The 19,383-nt window shown below is 34.4% G+C and overlaps 1 protein-coding gene across 3 annotated transcripts in view; it reads right to left on the reverse strand.

Moving 5' to 3' along the window:
- Positions 1-10,173: 10,173 nt before the first annotated feature.
- The window catches only part of LOC149080535 (uncharacterized), a 204,792-nt gene continuing 195,582 nt past the window's right edge, over positions 10,174-19,383 (reverse strand). For all 3 annotated transcript variants that reach the window (XM_089239637.1, XM_089239636.1, XM_089239638.1), the window contains 2 exons: positions 17,470-17,592; positions 10,174-12,975 (listed from right to left, as the gene is read on the reverse strand). In XM_089239637.1, the coding sequence (XP_089095763.1) occupies positions 10,258-12,975; positions 17,470-17,592 (2,841 nt within the window). In that variant the 3' untranslated portion in view covers positions 10,174-10,257. The remainder of the gene's footprint in view (positions 12,976-17,469; positions 17,593-19,383) is intronic.

Genomic DNA, 19,383 nt, shown 5'->3' on the forward strand with positions numbered 1-19,383 from the left:
TGACATGGGAAGAACAAAGCTACTTGAAAGTTAGTGCAGCTTTGGGATAGAAGAAATGGCCAAAATTATGTGAAAATGAGAATATCCCAAGAAATACAGGTCGTATGGTCACTCAAATAATTAGTATCCCTACTAAGGTATGTGTTGGTTGCTAGATGGAGCCAAAGCTGCATTAAGAGTTTCCTTTTAAGCAGCTTTTGGATCTAGCTAAAGATGACTCAGTAGTATCAATACCCTGTATTAGGATGATTATGACTAAAAATATATTCATTCACATATTTTCCATGTTTAACTTTTTTCATGAATTACATTTTTATTCCCTGCAATTTGAAGTAGTGCTCCAATTCCCGCCATTTGGCAATTTTTCAGTGATTTCAATCAGAATTGGTAGTTTTGCATCTGAGAAAAATAAAAAGAAGTTAGTAAAATGAGTCAGATTGTCTGGTCAGTCTTAGTTCACTTGGAATATGGTGAGATTTGTGTAGTCAAGAAAGACATTGTGATTTGTTACATTTATTTAGAGTTACCAGACATCCTCCTTTTTGATGTCATTTGAAGCATCTTCCTACGTTTCGGAAAATTCGCCCTTTTGTCTTCCTTTTTAGGTTTCTAGAATTATTCTTTTTTCTTGGGGAAAATTTTTTTTTACTCTAAAACACATACCTCTTCATTGATATAAGAGTTTTATGTTTTTTATCCCCACGTTTACACACTTTGGACAATCACCATCAAAGACTACAAGAACCCAAGCTGCCTTGAAGTCAGGGCAGATATAATTCTACAAAGGCCCAGTCTACCCCAGGAAAAAGACGGTCTGAAAAACCGCTCTAGAAGAACAAAATGGCTACATCCATTTTGATAATACCATTGTTTGCTCACCAACAGTGAATGCAGTGTACTGAAGTGTGGAAGGAGGAGATGTTTGCTACCTCTTCTGTTCAGAAATGAAAAAAATAGGATGCAAACAAAACTGAAATGTTGATTACTATGAAAAATCGTCCCTGGCAGAAAAGCAATCATTCTGGGAAATAAAGAAAACCATCTGAGGGTAAACAAGGCTGTAAAAGCTTTCCTAAATGCTAATAAATTTAATAAAAGACAAGACTCTTGGCCAAAGAAAATCTCACCATACCCCAGGCAAAGCAATAAAACTGACCAGATGGCGGGAACAATGCATTATAAGTTTATAAGTGAGGGGAGACGGATCAGTATTCATTTATTCTGTTTCTGTTCTTTTATGGAAGTTATTTTTAGTTGGGAAAAATTCTTGAGGGTACCCGATTTTTTTGTCAGTATAGTGGCACCAAAATAGTGTTATTATATTATATATACCAAATAGTGTTAATATATAGTGTTGTCAAAATTAGAAAAAGTGATGTCACCGAGTGCGTGTGCACAGGCATTCTCCTTTCTCAGTTTTCAAATCTGGTAACCCTACATTTATTGGCATTTCTGAAACTTTTTTTATTCATTATGTTACGCTTCGCCCTCAGCTGGTTCTTTGAGGATGCTTTTAATGAAAGGAATTAACGATTCAAACTATTATAATTATATATTCTGTGTTAGAAATGACAAATTATTTTTCCTTCAAGAAGGAAGAAAAATACTCTATAGGCCCATATACTTTTTATTAGAAATACTGTCACTCAAAAGACTTAAGTGGGTTGGGGGCAAAGTGGGCAATATCAATAGTTATAGATGAAAACAATACAGGATCCTATGGGATCGCTCAGGAAGGGAAGGGTGATGAGGAAAAAATTTTTGAGCAGTACGGTGATAACTAAATACATCACTGGAGACACAACCTTGCTTTCCTCATTTCCTGCACTTAAGCATGAAGTGCTTTCTTTTTTTCAAACTGAGCACAACTCAGGTCTATCGTCATGGGCAATTTGCTACTCAAATAAGTAGTGCCAGAAGCAGGGCCGTCTTAAGAGCCTCATGGACCCCCGGGTCAAGTGATCTTTCTGAGGCCCTACCAGGCAAATTCTCTTAAATTTCAACCGGATCTCAATTTTATGGGGCCCCTTTTCTCTTGGGGGGGCCCCCCGAGCCGTGCCCGGGTGGGTCCATGCCTTAAGACGGCACTGGCCAGAAGTGTGTATGTACACCTAACAGTCGAAGTGGGGATATAATGATGTAAATTTTAGTGCTGCCATTCTATTTTCCAAACTATGAGTGAACTGTAATGATTGAATATTTGTACTGTTGTAGGTCTGCTGCTCTCTGTGACAAGACTTTTTAATGAGAAGATTGGCTCAAATCCATCCTTCAAAGTTGGGAACCACAGAAAACCAACATTAGCCGACCACCACTGTGGCGCCAGTCGGGTTTGAACTCGGGTCGTTGCAAGCGTGAACCGCTGAAGTAGAGGCTTATGCAGTCTCCCTTAACTTTAGCAAATGGCCCTCAGGTGGGACAGTAGAGTGAGATGGGGTTTTTTTCTTAGCTCAATACATCAAGGTAACTAACTCAATTGCTCAGATTGCAAGTGGGCCTGTGTTTGTTTACCGGTAGAGATCAGATGACTTTTCTTGACAATATTGAACACAGCATTGAACAATATTTTTTTTCAATAGCAGAATGAATACAGAAAATCTGAAAATGATAACAAAAGGTAGGAATTGTTCAAATGTATGACAACCCTTAAAATCAGGACATGTCCATATAAGTAAGAATGTATGGTAACCCTATTTGGGGAATAGGGTTACCATTATCCCTATAAGGATGAGAAAGCATATCATCATTTAGCTCAGGGTTCAATCAAACGATTACCTTTTATCTTGGGAAATTGTGTGGTTACTGGCATGGAAGTTAACACACTAAATGCAAACTGTTGACAAAACAATAAAATTTTGTACAACTGAAAAAATGAATTTAAGGTTGAAAAATAATTTAATTCACATACATTTAAACAGCATAATCATATAAAAAGTGACGGTCACAAACTACACAAAATACATAATTAAAAAAATTCAGATCCAAAAAACATCTGTCTGCATTTCTCAATGCCTTCAAATGAGGATGACACAACACAATGATATAATTACTCCTTGATTTCTTAAGCTTACATTTCGAATAAAATTACTTTGGCAGTGCTACTTGGAAAAAAGCATGAAGTTGTATTCATAATATTTACAGTTTCTTTACAAAAATATCTAATACTTGGACAGAATTTTCGGAGGTCAAAACTGATGTAGCATGTTGAAAATAAATATAAAAATGAAACAAAATATAAAAGAAATTGATAAAAAGTTATCATTTAAATTAGAAAATGAAAATGATTTCAGATGAATATGTCATTCTAAAATAATTTAATTATATGAGAAAATGTAATTATTTTTTTTCCTTGAGAGGTAGTTTTTCAATGGAAAACAAACAGATTCATAAGAATATTTGTAGTATAACATCCTATTTGGATCAAGAGAGAAAGCATGAGCATTTTGGTGGGTGCATGTAAATAAAGATATATATATATATATATATATATATATATATGTAAGATTACATCAATCACTATACAAGAAAAATCCCTGTGTAAATTACTGTAGAAATCCAAAAGTCACAGAAACTTTTAAAAATCAATAAAGTGTAAATTATTTACAGTAGGATGTTTTAGTTTTTATAGAGATGGGCAGAAACAAGTTGGAGTATATTGGTAAATAAATAGAAAATAAATGACAGAATAGTTAAAATTTTGGCCAACAGATAGCAATGTAGGTTATCAGAGGGCAGCGGCAGCTGTCTTGCATTACTCTACCAAATTCACTGCACTACACCACCACAAAAGCTCAGAGCTGCCCTGAACAAATGTGAGACCTCTTCAGAGAAAAAAATGTCTTTTATTATTTAAATTTTCATAACCATTTTCACTGTTGAAGTGTAGACACCTTATTATTTAAATAAAAAAACAATATTTTTTTCATTTTTATTACCAAGAGCCACAACACAATTGCATTTCTGATGTCATACAAACACAACTGAATTTCTGATGTCATACAAACACAACTGAATTTCTGATGTCATACAAACACAACTGAATTTCTGATGTCATACAAACACAACTGCATTTCTGATGACACACATACACCACCAATTGGCCAAAACTATCTTTTCTACCAATAATTTTTCCATTATAAAAACATTCTCATTTTGATGAAAACTATATCGTCCTATTGCAAATATTTGCTGATAAAACAATCATGTGTGTGTCTCTCTCTTCATGGCTTAATTTCTCAGTCAATGCTTTTACATTACATAAATATAAACAAAAAATGAAGTTAATAAAAATTTGTGCAAGATTGACTAGTTGGTCTATATATATAAAAAAAATGGATGAAAAAAATTGTTTTTAAAATTCTTTTTGTTCAAACACTCCAAGAATCAGAAGCTCATCCAAGAACTAATATCTACCATGGGTGACTACAATTACATGATTTATATTCCGAGATTGGAAGCAATACAACTTATGATTGTACCAATCAGATATTAATACCTACGATTTAAACAAATAATCATAAATGATGATTATGTAAAAGAAATCTTAATTTTTAAACAAAATTCAAATAGCCATCAAATACCACCACATGAATGTAGTTATTTTTTACAGTTAAAGCGAAAAATTATTCAATTAAATTCAAAATTTTAAATCAGAAAATTAGAAATTAATAAATGGTCCATGCATTTTTAATAAAACTCCTTTAAAATTGAGCAGAATTTCTCCTATTGTCTAAGAAAATTTCCCCCATAGCACTTGAGAATTGAATTATTTGACAGTGGACAAAAGGCTGTAGCAATAGGAAGAGGCCTAGGGAGTTGGGACCCCCAAAAGGTGAGAAAATGACCAATAAAATGCAGGGTGATTCAGAAAAGATGGGAAAAACTTTAAGAGGTAATAGTACACACCAATGCAAACAATTGTCATCAAAGAAAATGCTATGGTCTAACATTAAATGCAAATGTGCTAGCACATTCCGAAATGGCCACTCGACAAAAATGAAAATGACATTCCTGTTGAAATTTATTGGGAGAAAAAGAACATCATGCATGCAAATGTAACCTGGGGAAGAAGAAACCGTATGCAAATCTGCGTCACAGTGAATAAAAGGCACGGACGCCAGCCCTGTGAAGTTATTTCAGTGTGCAACCGTTCTAACAGGATAATGTAGCGCTTTAGTAATAGTAAAAAAAGCAGACATGCGTTTCCATTCCACCGTATATTCGTGCTGCCTCTGTGGTACTTCCATTTGCAACTCCATAAATGAAATGCATGTCTGCTTTTCCAGTATTACTAAAGTGCCACATTATCCCATACGTTACAACTGTTAGAACGGTTGCACGCTGAAATAAATTTACAGAGCTGGCATCCGCTCCTTTTATTGACTGTGACGCAGATTTCCATACGGTTTCTTTCCAGGTTATATTTGCATGCATGGTGTTCTTTTTCTCCTGATAAATTTCAACAGGAATGCTGTTTTAACGTTTGTGGAGCGATTGTTTCGAAACACGCTAGCGCATTTTCATTTATGTTAGACCATGCATTTTTTGATGGCAATTGTTTGTATTGGTCTGTACGATCACCTCAAGTTTTTCCCATCTTTTTTGAATCACCCTGTGTATGAAATAACATGGTTAAATCTATTGTTCCATGACTTTGCCTCCACCCCCAAATACCAGTGGTCCCACTCCGAAATAAATTTCTGACTACAGCTCAGCAAGGACTAGTTGCATTGATATTGTTGTGCCAGCATTTGCACCATCATACATATGATAGATTTATACGCATACAGATACTCATAATTCTATGCAATGATATTACTAACTGTCCTTTTCAACTGCAAAGGAATTTTAATCTACATGTGTCAAATAATTAACTGAAAAAATTCAACAAAAAAGTTTCAATTCTTATTAAATTCCCAGCATGGTTATTTTCTACTATTAGACATATCCAGACACTTCTATCCGCACCATATAGTTTGATATTTTTGACATTAAAAACGATGGCCATCACAGTACAGCCAGTCTGGTATGCAAACAACATGTATTCACATGCATAAGGTATCATTGGATTTTTCTCAAAAAAATCTCTATGTATACCATTGCCTTCTCTTTCATAGGTGGAGATAGACTTGAATGTCGGCAGTGGGGCGGGAGTATGATGATGATTATGTCAGTTCATGTATATGCATTAGATCAGTCAGCTCCGCCCTTGCTATTGGGGTCCCCCCTGACCCTCTGTATCTCCACCGATGTTTTGTTTGTGCATGTACTTTCTAAGATGTGGTTCATTTTTATGACATGACACTAAACTTTTATATTTTACTGTAGTGCTTACAATAGCTGACAATGCCACCAGATGGCGACTTATCCGAGGATGATGTCACTCTCCAATATCCATACAAAGGTTTTTAACAGTTGGCTGATGCGAAGATATATTTTGGAAAGAGAGAAAATTCAACTTTCCCTGCAGGGAATCAAACCCATGTCCTTTCACTTTCTGGGTGAATGCCCTAAACCACTAGCATGAGCTTTGGCCTAAGTTAAGTCAGACTGTCCATGTGCGGTTCCGTTCAGTGCACACAAGCTCCAAGGAAAGATTGAGATGTTCGTTGCCTCTGTAGTCTAGTGGTCTAGGGCATTCACCCAGAAAGTGAAAGGACGTGGGTTCGATTCCTTGCAAGGGCAGTTGAATTTTTTCTCTTTCCAAAATATATCTTCGCATCAGCCAGCTGTTGAAAAACATTTGTATGGATAATGAAGAGTGACATCATTCTCGGATAAGTCAAGCACCATCTGGTGGCATTGTCAGCAATTGTGAGTTTGGCCTGAGTTAGGTCCAGCTGTCCATGTATAGTCTCGTTCAGTGCACACAAGCTCCAAGGAAAGATTGAGATATTCGTTGCCTCTATAGTCTAGTGGTCTAGGGCAGCAGTTCTAAACCGGTGCTCCGTGTGAACTCCCAGGGGTTCCGCAGCCACTCAAGGAAAATAAAAAAAAACCAGTAAATTTAAAAAAAAAATTATAAATATTTTTGAATAATGAAAATAAGTTAGTAACTTTGATGAATAAATGAAAAGCGCTGCCATAGAAATTATATACCGGAAAGGGCTCCCTGGGTAAAAAAAGGTTGAGTACTCTTGGCCTAGGGCATTCGCCCAGAAAGTAAAAGGATGTGGGTTCGATTCCCTGCAGGGGCAGTTGAATTCTCTCTTTCCAAAATACATCTTCGCATCAGCCAGCTGTTAAAAACCTTTGTAAACATAAGTTTAGCTAGGAAAAAAATAAATGTTCTACAAGTAAATGCTTTTTTGTTTGCTAATGGCATAAAAATAACACCTTGATCTCATAAGGGATTATGAATAACAAATATTTACTTGGTTTTCAGTACATTTTTTCTAGCTCATATGTTACAAAAAAAATTAAATAAAAACCTACAGTATGTACCTCATATGAATGCCCACCATTAAATGAGCAATTTACTATAATTAAGGATGGCAATCTCTATGATGCTAGTGATGGAGGGTATCACATTGGAGAGGTTAATACTGTATGTACTAGCTTTTTTTTTCTTTGATGATATTTGATGTAGGATATAAGTTTTTAGATACCAATGAATAAGTTGGGTTTTGAATTGTGATCATGATGCATTCGTCCATCTGCTATAACATATCTAAGCTTCCAGAAGTGTTTTCTCGTAGGAAATATATTCCGACCTCATTATTCTGTATCAGCTGACAGCTAATTTTATCCATCGCTATATATTTATGTTTTTCTTTTCATTTTGGTTTGAATTTTATCTTTCAATAGTGAAATGCTATGCCAACCAAGTTATGAAAAAAAAAATGGCACTGCAATGTCATTATTATTTTTCCTTGGAGATCACCTTATTAAAACCTAGAGTTTAATCTGAACACATTAATATTATAAATGTATTAAAAATAGTTCACGTCAAATAATTGTAAACCAATATAATAATGTAATTGATGTGAGTAATTGTAAATAATTTAATTAAAAAGAGAATATAAAGGTTATTGGCATACGGTTAGTGAAAATACTGTGGGGGAGGAACAGAGCATGAGTCTAATACAAGTTTTCTTCTATGATGAAAACTGTGACATGTTTTAATACAAAAAAATGTTGCAATATCTACTTGCTTTGAGAAAGTTAATCTATTTTTTACACTAGCAGAAAAAAATTAATTTATACAGGGTGATTGAAAACACAACGTACAAACTTTTAGGGAAGGTAGAAAACCTGAGAAAAAAAAACAGAATCATATGGGATTGTATGACCAGAAACCCCAACCTGATCAGCTGAAGGATAAACAAAGATGCAGAAATGCCAAGCCAATAATGGGTCGAAAAACTCTTTATTTAGTGATACTTTACACGAGGGCAGTACGTGTGCACGGTAAGTTTCACAACAAGTGCTCAAAGTTCTTAACATCTAAAGTTATGCACAAAAAAAGAAATTGTGATTCCGTCCTGTTTTTTTTTTTTTTTTTGTCTGTTTTCTTTCTACCTCCCCCTAAAAGTTTGTACGTTGAGTTTTGAATCACCCTGTTTAAATTATTTTAGTAGCATGGTAAAGTGTTCTTTGAAAAAAACATTTTTTCTAATATATGATTGTGAAGTTTGGCAAGAGGTATACGAAAAACAATTCATGAGAAAATGATTATGGGGGGGGGGGGCATCCAAAAACTAATGAGACTTGCATCATGCAGTCACAACGAAATTAGTGAGAATAATGATGTTTGATGTCTGTTTCACCAGAAAGACCATTTCTTTCTATATGCTACAACATGGTTTTGTGGTTTTGGAAAGCTTTGCTAATTCAGTTGGATGGTTGTTAATACTAAATGCAGACATGTATTTCTTATTCGGCATAGATTCAAACTTGAAGAAAGAACTGGTGTTAAATTTTGTTTGCATTTGATTAAAACTTAGAAGATGATTAAAACAGCATATAATGAATGTGCTTTGTCTCATGTAAGAGTTTTTCCAGTGTCATAAAAAAATTTAAACACAGATAAAAATCATTTAAGACAAGCCATGCTCAATAGGCCTTCCATATTAGAAACAGATGTTAATACCATTGACATTTTTCTGTATGAAGACAGGTGAATAGTTATCAAGAAGATTGCAATAAAATGAATATATTCATTTGGTGCACTAATGATATTACCAAAAATACTTTGGGCTGCAGAAATGATGCTGTAAATGTGTTTTCCACCTGCTAGCTGAAGAAAACTAGGAAAATTTTGTCTTGATGGGTTGTCGATGGAAAAACCAATCAAGAAAGACACCAACATTTTTAGATAAAGTTATCATATCAAACGACACAGCTCAAAAAAGCAACAACTTGAAATTCTATGTTTTGAGATGTCTGCATTTTAAAGATTCACTGTATGGAACTGAATAGGAATCGACTCAGATTTAATTACAGTAGGGACCGTATAAGCAGAGTTGGGAGTTGTTGCTGTTTTGCTATATGTAGAGGCATTTTCTATTGTTCTGTGAGCATAACTCAAGAATTCAATTTTGTGAATGTTTGCCTTTTTGAACTGGGCCATCGATATGTGAGGAATTTTTGTTTCATCTTTTTCAATGATGCAGAAACAAATCAACAGAGCACCCAATAAGAACATTCACCAAGTTCTAGCACAAAAAAGAAAGATGTCTATTCTTTGCTCAAGTTTTAAATCCATGCCAAGATTGAATTTAGTCCTATCGTATACCAACTTAACAACACATGGTGTTCTAAAAACATGTAACACACAATAAAGAATAGTCAATTTGATGAAGTATATGACATTATTCTCACTTGTCTCATTACTTTTGTGTAGCTTACACACATATAAAATGATTGTCATGGATTCTCTGATCATTGCATTCAATTTTAATTCTGAACAACTGTGGTAGGCTTATTTGATTTCATGAAGTGACTAAAAATTAGAAAATCCTTAAGCCTTTGAAAGATTGGTATAAAAACAACCTTTTTTGATATGTCAATTGCATAACAAAATATACAAGATATGTAACACATGCACCCACACAAATATAGAACATTGAGCTAATTTGCATATTTCACACAAAAAAAAAATCCAAAATAACAAAAAAATTGCTTATACAAATATTTGCAAACATTCAAACATTTCATTGCTTGCTTGCATTAAACAAAACTTATGTTTTATTAAGTCTTGATATTCATTGAAATGGAATTACAATAATTTTTATCACTTAATTATGAAATGATGATCTATTTAACATATGGCCCATCCACAGTTATCAGTGGAAAAGAGGGGTTGAACCAGTTTGGTGAAGGTGTTTCGGTCGCATACAAGTTTGGGATAGATTCGCTAAAACATCTCTCTTTCTCTATCACACCATGTTTACGATTTCTTTTTAAAGGGGAAATACCATCATTATTCCAATATTTAATTTCACTGGATCTTTTTAACTCCATCCTCTGTTCCCAGTTAGCCTCTCCATGATTACAATAATTCAAATTTTTATGCTGATAAAACACTAAGCTGATACGAGTGGGATTTTTGCGATTTGGCTGTCTAACTGCTGTTGTTGCATGCAACTCATGCTTTGCACATTCAAATAACACAGAACCATGAGTTAAAGCGATAGCAACCCCTCCTATTTCATTGTTCTGAAAGCTGATTTCATTATCTGAATGTCCTTCATATATATCTGTTCCATCTGTAACACTAAAAGACGATTTCATCACAGAAACTTCAGTTTTGATGGGGCTTATGTTCCTATTTGAAACAGCATCATTAATCTTTTCTATATATATATTGTATTGAAATGGATTATTGGGCAATTGTTTCACTTCATAGTTCTTTGAGTTGTATTCATCACCCTGGTCACAAGGATCAATGATATGCTGGCTAATGTAATCCAAATTAATCATAGGTGTAAGAGGTGATTCTGTTTGCTTTTGATTAACGTGAAATGTTTCTACATTTTTTTTCTCATCATTCACATTATATTTTTCATTTTCATTTATTGATGCACAATATGTACTTTCTATAATTTTATTTTTGAAGGCACTAGGGTGTTTTGCATTTTTTAATTTAGGTGAATTAGAAATCACCCTCAAATTAGGAAAAATATTTGGTATATTTTCAATAGAATAAGCTTCGCCAGACACATCCTTAACAGGTGGAAAAGCAATGATTTGATTAGATTCATCTAAAACAGGTTCATTGTTTTGAGATGTAAAATAAGCTTCATTATTGATGCATGTGGACTCAGTATTTTTAACCTGTTTATTTTTTTCTATTTTATTGCAGATATTATTGTTCAAATCATATAATACTTGTGGCATACAATTGCTATCTGTGCTAGAAGTTTCATAGAAGCAACTTCCCAAGGAACATTCATTCAAAGTTTGGGTATATAACCTACCACTGTTTGTTAAATCTGTAATAGTGAACTTTTTACTGATATCTTTTTCATGGTCATGGGAGCTGTAAAAACTATTGAAGTTATCCACAACTTTCAGCTCCTTAAAGCATTTTGTATCTAAATCCTGCAGAACGTATGAATCTGTAATATCTTCATTATTAAACTGCTCAAAATCCATACTTTGAGTTTCAAAGCAATTGTACATTGAAGATATAATTGGTTTTTTGAGATCCAAATTATCTTTGATTTTGTTGTAAAATGCCTTCTTACTAGTCTCTTTTGAAATTTGAGAGTTGAAAATATCAGTTTTGGCGGACTCAATCTTCAAACCCATAGAATCTAGATGTCCACTCACTGGTGGAATGAATTCAATAGAAGAAATCAGAGTTGAATGATTTTTTTGGGTGCTTATAGTTTTCTCCTTACTCAATGCATTCTTTTGAAAAAATACATTGTTCAAATGATCACATATGTTTTCATCACATGCAACAAATGGGGATAGAGTAGAAGATATGGAAGACATTTTTTCAGAGAGTGCAGGACTCACATGATTTTGTGTTGTATTTAAGGTGATTGGAGAAGCTTTTTTCTTATCAATATTTGATAGATGAATATTGTGCTTTAATGCATGGCTTTTTTTTTCATCTTCATTTTTTGAGTACATATGATCCATTTGAATACGTTTGAAAGAACTTTCTTGATTTAGTAGGCTTTGGTCTTGCATTTTTTTTTTAATAGCAAAAATAAAATATTTATCTGATTTCGAATCAACAATAGATGAGTGGTCATTTTGTGACAGTGTTTTGAATGAAACATCAGGTAAATTGCAACAAGCATGCTCAGGATCTGCTGTTTTGTTGAAATGAGGATTTTGTTTCAACATTACATCTTGTAACTTCTGATAATTATCATTTGCTACTGTGGATGAAGCACTGGTTTTGAATGAATAATTATGCTCCAAAAACTCTTTCGAACTCTCATAGGACCAGACATTTGTAGCTGTGTTTTTTGGCAATGAACAACGTTCATTGCACTCAGAATAAAAATCATTATTTTTTTTTACTTTTGTAGGTGAAAGGCTAACAACTTCCTCTGATTTTTTTAATTTGGAAACAGAATTTTTTAAAAGCATACTATAAGAGCTCTGTGTAACATTTTTGAAATTTTCTGCTGAATTTATCATTTTAGATATACTCTGTTCAATATTTGAATTTTTTTCAGAGGCAGAATAATTTTTCATGTTTATTAATGATTCTTTATTTTTCTTACTACCTGCCAACATTGTTTCATTGGAATAATTGTAAACTTTCCTCTCAATTTTTTCACAATTTTCACAATTTTGTTCACAAATTTTATCCACCAGATGATCATTTGCAGAGCTTTGAAATTTCTCTCTACAGAATGAATTATTGTTCAGATTTGTTTTAATGTCTTTTTTATGCATACACATAGTTTTTCCTTTCTGTTTCCTTTTTTTGCATGGACCTAGAGGAGTGGCCCGAATCTTGAAGTCAACAGGAAATTTTTTCAAAACCTCAATAGCCCCAGAGTGAACCTAAAATACAAAAAAATACCAAATCAAAAAAATGTCTGAAACAATTTGAAATCAGACTTGGATCTCTCCCTCCCTCTCTCTCTCTCTCTCACACACACACACACACACACACAGAGTTTTCATAATATAAATTATATTATGATAATTATGGGAAAAATATAAAATATTCATCTCACATATTTTTCAGGTTTAATGTTTTGTACTCAATTTTTTTTTTTAAATTTTTCTTACGGTAAGTGATTGTGACTATTTCTGACAATGTTTTTGATGACAATTGGCAATGTCCTGTATTTTACAGATTATTAATTAAGATTCCAATGTACCAAATTTTATTTTTCTCAATGAAATATGGTTATCAGATTGTGGTGGTCATCTGATCACACATTTGAATATTTTTTTCATGAAATACATTTTTGTTTACTGTGATTTGTAGCAGCTCTTTATTTCCATACCTTTCAGCAATTTTATCAGTAATTACCAAATTACATTTAAAGCAATAAATTGAAATTTTTGGCAAAATTTAGTGATATTCCAAATTTAGGATCACAATTTTCTGCATTCTCCTCGATGATGATATGCACGAAGGTATCATTTTATTTGAACTCATATGGATATTACTAATATCAATTACAACGGGTGAATAATTGTATCAAGTCTGCTTGCAGAACACCTATGCCATTGTCGTGGACCACCTCTGATCTGCGGACTATAGGTTGAAAAACGCTGCTCTAAGGAATTTCTAACGAATTATTCTGTGCCAGAAAGTGCTGTATATATTCATTCACTTAAGGCACATGTACATTAGCGTGCCGATCTTGCAATGTATGACCCCTACAGAAGTTCTTATCTGTTCGTGGGTACACAAACTTCCTTAGTGATCTTTTTCTTTCCTTTCTGAGTCCAGGTGGGTCCAGTTCAAACAGCTCAAGAATTTTCCATAACACTGCATAAACTACTGAACAACTAATTGCAAATACTTATGTTACATAATCCGAGTGTTAATATATACATGCTTTAAGGTAAACATGATTGAGTTGTATATGTAATGTGTTCAAAGTGCTGCCATTTACCTTCCAAACTTATATGTGACAAATTGGCAGTTTAAATTTATTTGCTGTAGACTCAATTATTCCCTGGGAAGAGGATTTTTTGATGGGAGAGACTGGCTGTCACTCATACTGGCCTAAAAGTTGGAAAAGCGCTACAGCAAATACTGAAATTATGAAACAAAGAAAAATACACTGCTGGCCACCCAAATTGCAACACCAAGAAAGACAAGAGATATTGCAACAATATTTATTTTGTAGATAACATGTTGACCAAGCATCAAATGATTAAATTTATAGACTTCTGTGAAGTGTGGTTCCTGCCAAAATCAGTAGCCAGAGTAGCCGCCATTGTTGGAGATCACCGCTGCCACACGCCTCGGCATTGATTCAAAGAGACTTTGGATGTGTTCTTGGGGTACAGCAGATCAAGCAGCTTCCACGCGTTGCCAAAGTTGATCTGGTGTGGCTGCTGGGGATGTAATCTGGGTCAATCGTTGAGCAACCATGGACCACATGTTTTCTATCGGTGAAAGATCCGGAGAGCGAGCTGGCCAGGGAAGCAATTCAATCTGGTGATTGACGAAGAACCTTTGGACAATGCGTGCCACGTGTGGTCGCGCATTATCCTGTTGAAATATGGATGTGGGCAAGCCCTGAAGGTAAGGAAGGACAACTGGCTCCAACACCTCGGAGATGTAGCGCTGGCTGTTAAAGTACCGGCAATGCGTACTAGAGGAGTGCGAGAGTGATATCCAATACCGCCCCATACCATAATACCCGGTGCAGGACCAGTGTGGCGGTGCATAACGCAGCTGTTCAGCATCCTCTCTCCACGGTGTCTCCAAACTCGAATCCGACCATCGTGGTGTTGCAGACAGAAGCGTGACTCGTCAGTAAAGACAATTTCATTCCATTGTGCCGTCCACATCCTTCTTTCATCGCGCCATTGACGGCGGAGACGTCTGTGGTTCTGCGTCAAGGGTAGACGAAGCAATGGACGTCTTGCGGACAGACCACTCTGCTGTAAACGGCGTCGAATGGTACGCGCAGACACTGGATGATGCGGTACAGACTGAATGTGCTGTGCTATGGTTCGTGATGTGGCTGAGCGATCCGTCACTGCCATACGCACAATACGCCTGTCATCACGTGAAGTGGTGCACTGAGGTGGATGCGATCGAACACGTCGGTCCGTCGTACCCTCCTGCATCCAACGATCACATATCCGCATTACAGTTGTTTGGTTTCGTCCAACACGACTACTGATTTCCCTGAAAGATAATCCACAATCTCGGTAGGCCACTATCCTTCCTCTGTCGAACTCGGATACTTGATCAAAAGATGATCGCTGTTTTCTACGAGGCATAATTGATCGTTTTTTTGAAAAAACCACAAGAAAAACACAATTGCTGTACTTCAAATCATTGAAATCTCCAAGCCTTAAATAGCGCTTTGAAGTGGCGCCACAGGCGCGCGTGATGTGCGTCTGCGCTGAAATTCTAATCATTTGCATATCTCACCTCCGCTAATGCATGTTGTAAATTTCATATTATTTGCATGCTTCCTTCAGGGTGTTGCATTTACAGTGGCCAGCAGTGTAGTTGTTCAGGTTAAAGTGTATGTGAGTTAATTTCATGTGTTTTGAGTTCATCTCTATTGGCCCTAGTAGTTGGTATTATCGAAAGATGTTTGCTGGTCTTGAAACACTGAAAAAACTATTTTTTTTGGACTTTCGACTGATATTTATTGATTGGTTTGACTTGAAGTAGTGCTATGATGAAATCTGTCACTGTGCAACAAGGCTGTGAGGATGCCAGAGTTTACTTTGCATATGGAACGCTCTGTTTGGCAAGCTGACAGTTATTGTATTATCCAATCCCTGCATTCTGCTGCTGATCATCAAACAGTGAGGGTTTCCTATTTTTCAATTAGGGGATCCAAGTTTGGCTTAACTTAATGGCCTTTTCTTTCCTATTATAGCAGGTAGGGTGTTTGGAAAATTTTTATAAGAAGCAAAAAAAATTCATGGCCCGTTTTTATTAATTTAACTGTACGGTTGTTACCGTGGTTATGTTCAGTGACAGCAGACTTTTCTGTTTGACATAATCTACAATCCCTCATGCTCTTTTAATTTTGTTGCAATTAATCTTTCATTTGCGTCAATATATATCTGATCACATGTACAAAATATTCAGTAGATCCTTGCAGTTAATAAGGTATTGTATTAGTTGTTTTTTGTTAATTTTAGTAATCCACAGATTTTTCTTTTGGTCTTGATACTGTTTTTTCACTAGTTTTTAAATTTTATTTTCTCAGATGGGTATAAACAGTAGCAAGGATTTTCCAATCGGTGGCAGTTCTTCTATATGTGTCAGTGGTTTACAGCTTGTGAGAAGTACCTTTTTGATCTTAGCCGAGGAATATTTATTGGATCTGGAGACAGTTTTTAGTAATGTGTCTAGGTCTTGCATACTTTTCATGCTCTTTTAATGAGCTTTTTTTTGTCTTTATTTCAAATGATTGACAAGAAAATCTTTAAAAAGTAGTTAACTATCTTTCTCTTTTGCCATAGCGAACTCAATTTTTTCAATGATTTCATTCAGGTGTTCCAGAAAGTGATTTAGTATTTTTTTTCCCATGTATCCATACTACAATATGCTGTTCCCCATCCTTGAGCATGGCCTCTTGGCCAGAATTTTTGGTAGGCCTTCAAGCAGGAGTTTTAACAGGCTCCTTATATTGATTTTATAGTAAATTTTTAGTGAAAATTTTTTTGACAAAGTTAATCCTCAGGCTGATGCCCTGTCATCCTCCATTTTGTAGGAAGCATGTTGCATACTGAATATCAATCAATTCACCAAATGCTTGTTAATTGTACTGTTAGTAATGCTTAGAATCTATACCAAGTTTGAAGTGGTTAATTGTGAGTTCTCTACTGTTGATTCACTACACTCACATAGGCTTCAAAATATTTCGGCAAGTTTTGAGCAGCATCAATTTACTTTAAAAATAGCATCAAGTGCAATGTTCGATCATAGATATTGAATGAATACTGTGTAAAAATATTTGCACTTCACCAATTACAAAAAGGCAAACTGAATATCTCAACTTTCTACTTCCCTCTGTCTTACCATAAAATTTATAATTTTTTTCATTTTCAAACATTAAAAAAAAAATGAAAAGACTCATCAACAGCCGAAACTTGCAGCTGCAGTTCAGGCCTTTCATCTACCTGACAAAAAATGGCTTTGCAGACAACCCAATAGAATAGGGACTGGAATAACCAGCTTCTGAGTTAAGCTTATTTTCATTCTGAGCAATAACGATTTATCTCAAGTGTAACAATTTAAAAATTAAATAGAATTTTTAAATTAGTTTTAATAATTGAAATTTTACTGTTTCCTCACATATATGACTTTGAACAAAATCATTCTCATAACCTAACCTTTTTATTCTGCCCTTCATAGCTTCCATATTCATCAGTATCATCCATGACATACAAAGGCAAAACATGTAATTGCTCATCTTCAGATTTTTGCCATCCTCTATGCTTGGTTAGTGTAACGACCTAAAAAAAATCTATCATTATAACTGAAAGTATAGTGAAAAATGTATAAAATGAAACCTAAAAAGACATACTATTTTCCATTTTTAGACTAGTTTTTTTTTCTAATGTTATGCAATTTTACAATTTCAATAATATGCTCCTGTACATATAGCTAATAGAGTGGAATCCCATCAAGAGGTCACATCCATGGCTCCCACATCTTGCATCTGGGCCCCTATATAGTGAATTTATAGTGTGAAAAAACGAAAAAAAACATTACAAAAATCGTCCCAAGCAAAGCCCTGTCAGCCCTGCCCTTGTGGAGGTCACAGCTTCATCAAAACATTGTAGAAATGTGAAAGTCATAAAGTTGAAACTTCTATCAAAATGATAACCCTTCCTATAGACCTTGCATAAAATATTACAATAATTAATGGCTTTATTTTTAATGGATTTAAATTTTAAATTTTGTTATAAAAGAATCATACTAGAGGGAAAAAAAAACATTGAATTTTTAAAAAAACAAATTATAAATTACTCAAAAAGCTGTAATTGTCATAACATTACCTTTGTTTAACCTCTTAACAATCCAGGACAAGATTTCTCTGTCATATGCAAATGGAAGAAATTTATTCCAGCTTTCTGTTTCCTTCACCTTTTTTCTCATCATCGTGAAGCTTCATTGTAACCCAATGAATGGAAGTTGTGTTTTCCTCCTCCCTTTTATTGTATTTTTTTGTGCAGCAGTGTAAATATTTATTTTTCCTGCATGATGGATGTTTTTTCTCAAAAATTACAAAAGAGAAATCTTTACACTCATCTTTTTCCCTTCTATTTCTAACATACAAACAAGGAAACCAGTTTTTGAGATTTATTGCCAATATTTCAAATACAGATTGTGGAAATTTGTTGCCAAAAGCCTGCTTTTGCTCTGCTTTCATCTTGGGTATTTTTATGGTATTGTTTTCAAGATTGAAAAGAAAACATAATTTCAACCTTTTTTGAAAAGTCTTATCATTGTTTGTTTTGCTGATTGGTTTCCATATCTAACAAAGTAAAAAATGTATTGAGACGAGTTCTTAAAAATTTTCATAAAAGAAAGAACTTATATTGTACATGTTTCTTATTAGCAGACCTGTACGTTGTCAATGCTTTCAATGCATTTTCCTATCCTCCCAGAATAATGCTCTGGTCATTGGAAGAAATTTTTGATGATACAGTTGACGCTTGTTATAACAATCCCCCCTTATTCCATAGAAAATGGACATCGTGTTGGTCGTTATATCAAACTTGTACAAAAAATCACAAAATTCAGCTGCTCAGATTTTCCAACAGTTAGAATTTTCATTCCTGTGATCAACTGTGATAACTGGGTAAAATAAAGAAGGAAACCCAACTCTTCTGTTTTCATAATTTGAATCACAGTTTTTAATTATGGTGAACAAAGTACTCTTTGAAATGTTTGAAATATTTGATGATTTTTCTTCTATTTTGGCTTTTGACATCAATTTCTTGTCAACTTCCACCAAAACTTTTAATTTGAGATCTAAAGATCCTTTTGATAGCATTCCTTTTATTTAAGACAGCTATGTTGAATGAATAATTTTCAGGATGAAAACATAACTTCACTTGCTTGTATATTCTCCCACTGTGAAATTGAGTAAAATTACAAAAATTAATCATGTGGAAAGTGGGACCAAGCCACCATGAGAGAAAATAAAACAGAATGATAAGAGTGCATGGGGAGGGGAGAAGAGAAACTCAACATTATCCAGTTGACTCGCATGAGCTCATTGAGCCTTGTTATGGTTT

Source organism: Pholcus phalangioides, unplaced genomic scaffold (genome assembly GCF_987345545.1).
Source record: "Pholcus phalangioides strain wild (caught in Gottingen) unplaced genomic scaffold, Ppha-v1.0 ptg000011l_1, whole genome shotgun sequence".
In the NCBI taxonomy this organism is placed as follows: Eukaryota; Metazoa; Arthropoda; class Arachnida; order Araneae; family Pholcidae; genus Pholcus; species Pholcus phalangioides.